The sequence below is a fragment of the Perissodus microlepis genome, chromosome 10, assembly GCF_051167445.1.
Source record: "Perissodus microlepis isolate ML-2025 ecotype Zambia chromosome 10, ASM5116744v1, whole genome shotgun sequence".
In the NCBI taxonomy this organism is placed as follows: domain Eukaryota; kingdom Metazoa; phylum Chordata; class Actinopteri; order Cichliformes; family Cichlidae; genus Perissodus; species Perissodus microlepis.
In genome coordinates this window covers 6,259,433-6,267,190 of record NC_140470.1, presented here as the reverse complement: position 1 = coordinate 6,267,190, position 7,758 = coordinate 6,259,433, and the positions used below count along the sequence as shown (strand labels likewise).

At 37.4% G+C, this 7,758-nt stretch overlaps 1 protein-coding gene across 6 annotated transcripts in view; it reads right to left on the bottom strand.

The window, feature by feature from the left end:
* The window catches only part of LOC146378683 (RAC-beta serine/threonine-protein kinase-like), a 32,841-nt gene extending 25,524 nt beyond the window's left edge, over positions 1–7,317 (bottom strand). Inside the window, exons 1-6 of one of the 6 annotated variants that reach the window (XM_084941599.1) lie at positions 7,204–7,317; positions 5,462–5,594; positions 5,207–5,335; positions 4,954–5,065; positions 4,528–4,678; positions 3,608–3,739 (exon numbers count right to left, since the gene is read on the bottom strand). In XM_084941599.1, coding sequence (XP_084797725.1) covers positions 3,608–3,739; positions 4,528–4,678; positions 4,954–5,065; positions 5,207–5,335; positions 5,462–5,507 — 570 coding nt within the window. In that variant the 5' untranslated portion in view covers positions 5,508–5,594; positions 7,204–7,317. The other 5 variants (XM_084941600.1, XM_084941602.1, XM_084941603.1 and 2 more) reach the window with 5 other exon arrangements.
* Between the last annotated feature and the right edge of the window lie 441 nt (positions 7,318–7,758).

The window sequence follows — 7,758 nt, the reverse complement described above, 5'->3', positions numbered from 1 at the left end:
TTCTCTGAGTTATTCTGTTCTAGATTTACGTGTGTGCTTGGTATCTTTGTCCTGTCGCAAGACCCAATGGTGCCAATTGTCAGACAGATGGCCTAAAATATGACTCTAGACCAGCGGTCCCCAACCTTTTTTGTGCCACGGACCGGTTTATGCCCGACATTATTTTCATGGACCGGCCTTTAAGGTGTCGCGGATAAATACAACAAAATAAAACTAGTACCGGTACCGAAAAAAAAGAAGATTTATTCATAACACACCTGAAAAGACCCAGGAAAACAGAGTTAACGATAAAAACGATAACAAAATAACGCTGAAAACCGATAAAAACCCTGAAAACCATACATTTCACACCTGAGCCTCAACTCTCGCGGCCCGGTACCAAACGACTCACGGACCAGTACCGGTCCGAGGCCCAGGGATTGGGGACCGCTGCTCTAGACAATTGGTCTGCGGATGCCGTGCGGATGATCCTGCATGGCATCTGCAAAGTGTTGCACTTTGAGGAGAAATTTATTTTGCACCTGCAAATTTTTTTTACGTGCGCTCAAATTTTATTTTATTTTTTACATGCGCTTAGAATAGTGGCACAAAAATAACGCCATACATTAACAGCTCCCACAGTTTCTGTGCTCACTGCAACATGTTTTGCATTTATATGGTACCGTAAGTTACCATATAATGATAAATGAAAAATGAATGAAAACAGCAAAACAGCATAATTGGTTAATTGGTGATTCTAAATTGTGAATGTGAGTTTGAATAGCTGTCTTTCTCTATGTGTTAGCCCTGGACAGGCTGGTGACCTGTTCAGGGTGCACCCTGCCTCTCACACTAGGACAGCTCCAGCCCCCTGCCTCCGCGACACTGAATTGGATTAATGAAAAAGAATGAATGGATGAATAAAAACAACAATTGTTATGTGGTAGTCAGTATTAGGGTTGGGTTAAAAAAAAAATCAATTTTCAGCAGATTGATATTGATATCGATTCATTAAATCCTGAATCTTTAAATTTTAAATATAAATGTATTTTGCCAAAATCGCCAGAATCTCAGCTTAGAGCTCACAAAACTATTTCAATAACCACCAAACAGCTAAAACAGCAAATGAGAGCAGGTACACGGATTCCACAAAAAGATGTAAACAGAAAGCGCAGATTGTTCACCTGATGGCACGTATACAGATGGTGCTGAAAGCCGACACATCACAGATTATGATGCTGCAGGTTTTGTCACTCTCCGACCAGAATTCACTGAACCCGCAACAAAAGAAAATCCAAACTACGCTTAACGTTTGATAAACATTATCATTAATTCCCTCTTACATTTGCGGTTTTGCTTTCACCACAATAAAAATCACACTTCCTGCACAGCTCTTTCGCTCTCTTAGTGTACTTCAAAACCAGTTTCTATTCTCAAATCTCTGATTTCCCCATTATTCACTTGATTATTGTGCTTTCATGCTTATTACACGGTTATCTGCTATAAAAAACCAGGCCAAGAAAATCTCTTTCATGTTTTTCTGTGTTTTATCCTCAGTTACTTTGAAGCGTCAGCTTTGTTTTTATACACAGATATAAAAATAGGGACATGTACTGCTAAATGATCAGAATTATAATTCCTGACTGTCTGAGTCAAAATTAAATTGAATTGAGCTGAATCGGGAATCGAATCGAAACGGGACCTTGTGAATCAGATTCTAATTGATTATAGAAATCAGTGACGATACCCAGCCCTAGTCAGTATAGTCACTGTGGTGGGGTGTGGTTTGTTGCTCGGCTGGAAAGGAGGGATGGTGCAGTGGGTTCAGGGGGCAGTGCAAGAGGAGGTTGCCCAACACAGCCTATTTAAGCAGCATGCCAGGACCCAGAAGGGAGGAGAAATTTGGAGGGCTGGTGACAGTTGTTCTGCGTCTTGTGCAGGTTGATGGTTTCTGAGTTAGAAACAATCTAATGGCAAGAAAGGATTCAACATCTGCAGCTGTGATGCTGGCGACAGCCTCATTGCTTCTGGACAGATAAGCTAGTGAGATTTCAACAAGATAACATTACTCTGATAGTTATTTAAAAAAAACAAAAAAAAAACAAAAACACCCACCATACCCACTAGACATACACTCAACACATACCTGAACAAAAGAAACTGAAAAGAACTAGGACCTGTAACAACTTGGGTATATGGACTGACAAAAAAGGACTGCTGAACACCTTTATTGCTGTAATATTGAACAAATGTGTTTTATTGTTTGTGCTTTCACTCCTGAGTCGATACCTCAAGCAAATAGGCCAACATATCTATGTTCAGTCTTTCTTCTTTCTTCGTTTCAGTTTTATCAGTAGCATTTTCTGCTTTGGTTTTACTGCCGTAACTACAAGATAACTGCAGACCACTTGGAAATCCTAAGACAAGGGTTGTGTAGCTCTATCCTGCAATTATTGTGACTTGCCCTTTTCAGTGCAGTCAATTACTCCTCTGCATGTTTGGCTACTTTTTCTGCCGCACTGTAGCATCAATATAAGGGTTCACCAATGGCAGCAAATTTCTGAAGGGAGATTGCTGAAACTATTGGATTGAACATGTGGTTTGTATAGCTCAGTGCTCTGATAGGATTACAGGGTTTCAAAAGTTCTCTTAAGTTAGGTATTGGCTAACCACTGAAAAGTAAGCAGTTTTAAACTGGATCTGAAATGAACTGAAAGCTAGTGTAAGGAGGCCAGTACAGGTGTAATGTGTTCACACCATTTCTTTCCTGTCAAAAGGCAACCTGCTACATTTTGAACAGCTTGTAGGTGACGAAGTCAGAACTGATCAGAGCCAATTATAAAGAGTTATAATAGTTTTGACAAGTAGTAATAAAAGCATGAATTACTCTCTAAAAGTAATGTGCCGTAAGGTAGGCCTTCACCTTACTGAGGAGCCACAGCTGAAAGAAACTTGTCTTAACAACAGAGCTAATCTGTTTATGAAATTTTAAAGCACTGCTAAAAAGCAACCACATGCTGTATGGCTGAGAGCAGCCGGCCAGGTTCAAGTCCAAGCCGCGGCCCTTTCTTCCTTTTGCTTTCCTGTCAATTCTTCACTGTACCTATCAAAGTAAAATCCGAAAAAGGCCAAAAATTAAATAGAATTATAAATTTGTTAAGATTAAGAGTAAAGTAATAATCTCGATTTACAAGCACAGAGTCATCGAAAGCTGATGCAAACAAAGATGCTGTTAAAGAACTTATCATGTGCACAATCGGACCAGACACAGACTGAGTCAGAATGTTTCAATAAGATCAATAAATTCTTTGACCAAAAGTCTGGATTCATAATGGACATGAATATTAAAATCACTGACAATCAGGAACTGATCATAATTCAATGAGCAGTGTCTTTCATAACTAATGACAAAAATATTTTAGTCAAGCCCTATAAACACTAATTTTCAAAATGAGCCAATAAACATTATACTAGAAAACAGGAAGCCAATGTTGATGCTGTGCCACACTCCTGTCTTCACACACATTTCGCAGCATTCATCTGTTAAAGTAGGACAAGTCTTGCAGCAGCAAAATGGCAGAAATATATCAATTACAACTGCACCAATTATGTCAATACACACACTTACCTTGGCTATTATCACCATTTTGCGCAGTATTTTCATGGCATAATGTACTCCAGTTGTCTTTTCTTTGACAAGAATCACCTTCCCAAAGGTACCCTTTCCAAGCAGCTTCAGATATTCAAAGTCACTCATTGTCTGTAAAATATACAACTCATTCATTGTGGAAGTGTGTGTACATTTTTTTTAATTAAACAAAATAATCTTTTAAAGTTACGTACATTTAGAAGTAAAATATATTATGCTGTTCGTTTGACATGAAATAAAAAGTTTCGTTCTTTGCATCCTTGTTCCTTATGTCCTAATGCAAATAGCAGACTGCACATAAAACTATTCACCTAATCACTGTGACATATCTTATTGGCTATTATTAAGGCTTAAAGCTGAGCCTTGGTGCTTTGAAACCACACCAGTAATGAGCAAGCAGTGGCTCTGACTGTGAAACGGAGGACCTCTACACTAAATGGCTAATGACTTATCAATCACAAAGAATAAACACCTGAATAGACTGACTAGATTTCCTCTCTTACTCTAATAACATTTAAAATGAACTTAACTAACAAATAAGACCATAAAATTTTCAGGAAAGTATTTATTGAGGTTATACAGCAAGCAGACATGCCAAGGGGCCACTTTCCCCCACACTTGAACACTACAAGATGTCTTTTTGCTACCACTGCAGTCCCAATGAATGCTGGCATTGGGTTTACTTTCCAATTCTAAGGATAATGATTCTGAGGAAGCCAGAGACAATTACATGTTTGTATGATGTACGAAATATCCTTTCACAAATCTATACTGATATTCCTGTTTGCACAACACATTGCTTCCCTGATAGAGTTTATGTGAGACCAACTGAAACTGGCCTGACTTACAGTAAGTAGCAGTTTTTATCAGCTCAAAGCTGTATCAGCTAATTCTCTCACCACTTTGGTGCAGCTCTTGGATATAACTGCCTCCATCTCCACCAGGCTGCTTTCGTTTGGTGAGCTGAGAACATCCATTGGTTCCTCTTCCCCCTGTTCCTGCATTTTCAGACTGTTCGCTACATACTGGATTGCCCTTATCCACCCCTCTCTGAAATGTAAAAAATATCACAAATTGCCACTCGGCTATCCAATCCGTAAAACTGTGAAGAGTATGAAATCACTGTATCATATACATCAATACTGGAGAATTTGGCGTGACTTAGTAATTGTCAATTAAAAAAAACATTAGATGGAGTCGAAGTATTCTAAATGACAACTAATGAATAATGGATACAGGAAAATGCACATCACAGTACATAAAACACAAAAAGTGCATGCCAGGATTTGACAAGGATAGTAAGAAATGTGATTTACGGTTTTTACCTCTCTTCGTTGCTTTCTACATGAAAAGTACGTTCAATAACAGTGGTCCACTGCAGACAACGGATGACAAATGTATTAGGTCTGGGTCTTTCAGTCTTCATTAACTGGCATTCTGTAAAAAATACAATTATCATTCATATTTACTTGAAGGTGGTTAGAAGGGACCAGAACTGAAAAAACATACAGGGAGTCTTGAAAACTGAAAGGATCTGACATAAAGGACGGCCACTCTTCAACATCTTAAAAGACTAACCTGCCACTGAGAAGTTGTTCAGTGGTGGGGAAGTTTGGTCATTTAAATCTGGTTTCTCTTTGTAACCGATGAAAGAGCCATCGCTCTTTAGGATAAAATACCTAGGCCTCCATGTTTTGATATATTCACCTGGATCAAAAATGACAAATTAAATCAACAGTGCAATTATACGATAAATAGCTGGCAACAGACAACAGAAGACAACAGTTTTCCCATCTTATAACACAATTTTATAACAATTTTCATGATCCATACCTCTTTTGTGAAGCCATCCCTCTCTCACTATACTGACTTCATTCATGGTAAGGGACTGCCCAGAGAGAGTCAGAAGGAGGAAAAGTAGATTCTTACTATGTTTAAGACTCAGTCACAGTGACAACAGCACCTACTGAATGAAATAAGCAGTGCAACAAAATCAGGAATGACATTAAATATTTTCCATAGAAAAAAAAAAACAAACAAAAAAATTAACATTCAGTCAACAGCTGACTAAAAGATAATAATCTTAAAATGAAAGAAAACTCATTTAAGACCTGATAATATAATATCCAGATGAGAGTATCTGGATTTCGTCAATACTGACTGCAGTCAGAGTATTGACTAAATTTAAAAAGCTTATTTAAGATATTTGTTAAATGTTTGCTGTCTTGATGTTGTAACAGACTATCAACTTTAGGATTAAACAATTTTATCTTAATTTACAGATTTAAAGCCTAAAGTCTCATATTTGCTTCACTGTCAAGCTGAATGATTTATATTGAAAAAGATGGGTGTTGGAATAACATAAAAAAGACCGACCGATGATGCTGTATCCACTATATATTAGAATCGCTAGAAAGAAAGAAAAAACTTCGTGTTCAAGTAATGGAAACCACACAATATTTAATAAGCTATTACAATATTTTCAAACTTGATAAGAAATTATTGCATATTCATTGTCTATTTATTCGCTAATCGTTTAATCATTTATGATTGTCTCGACAAGTTTCTGTAAATGTATACTATTACTCTGTTTTACTCGGAACATAAACTTACATGTCAAGGGGACGAAACCTTCCACTTTATAGAAGTGATGGTGAGTAACATTTAAAATGGCATGTCTTAGCCCGTTGCAGCTAACGTGAAGGCTCCACAGAATGAGCGTTGGCTCATACGTCGCCCAGCACTAAACCAATCCGGAATTTTAAGTATTATTTAAAAAAAGGGGGGGTTGGCATATGACATGAATGCATAAGTCTGCCGGATGTTAACTACATTACTGTACAATTCCTGCAACGTGAGTGTGTGAGTTTATCGCTAGTTTTGTTGCAGAAGGATACCAGCGGCAGGTATCACATTTACAAACATCGCGCAACATTTTAAATGAAAGCACACTACAAAACTCGCAATTTGTAGTAATTCCAGCTAAACAACACATAATACCATTCTAATCCTAGTCTCATTGTTTCTCGTCACTCGGCGGGGCAGTTAAGTTGGTTTGCAGTTAAATACAGCAGATAATTTACTGTTAACATACAGCGAAGTTTGAAAGCACACGTTACAAAAAGCTTTAAGTAAAGAAATGTATATACAGTTAATAACTTAACGTATTCACACTTAATCTATATTAACAGACAAGCGAACGTCAAACAACGATACTTGTCACTTGAGTAGTGTCAAAAGTCACTTTGCTACTTATAGCTTATTATCACATATTAGGTTCTTATTTTACAGCCAGTCATAGTAGTGCTTTCCATACTCGAGTTTTATGGGGCTTCACACCGAACTCTAATATTAGTAATGATTCCTTGAACTATAATAAATTCATTTTTATTTTTATTATTAGAAAAAAAAATCTTACGTTAGCGATCATATGCCTTCTGGTAGGGTAGCTGAAAGAGCCCTGATAGCGATTATCAAATAGCAGTTCTACCTAGCTATGAGTTAAAAGTTTGTCAGCTAATCTTTTAACTTCATATATTTTGCACAACTTAATTATGAAACATAATTTAACGCACATCTCAGTGACTTTATCCCACACAGATTTCGTTTCAATGCAGCTTTCACAGTTCCAGAACAGGCCATCCACCGAGGAAAACGCCGTGGAAGTTTCTTCTTCGTAGTTTAGGTCACATAGTTGTACCTCTTTACGCAAGTATCGCCCCCTGCAGGCAGCATGTGTGCTTGTTCTTTGTTTTGTTTTTTATGCCATTGTTCCCGGAAGTTAGTAACATACACTGGCCGCGCCATGAAGATATTGGAACACTAATGTTTGTGATGCTTTTTTGAAAAGCTAATAACTCAGAACATAAGTCTGTATGTTATAAGCAAATATAAATTCAATTAATTTGTATCTGAAAACATGTTAGTGGATCAGCCACCAATGATTTAGGGCTTTTTAACTAGGATAATACTGTGAGCAAACACATACCCAGATACCCAGTAATACCTAATTCACTGTAAATTATGTTCTCTTAATGTTATTTTATCCAACATAGTGAATTAGTTGTTGCTCATTTGATGGTGTTATGACATTATGGAATCCAGTTTTTCAGCCTGTTTAAAGTCTTTCC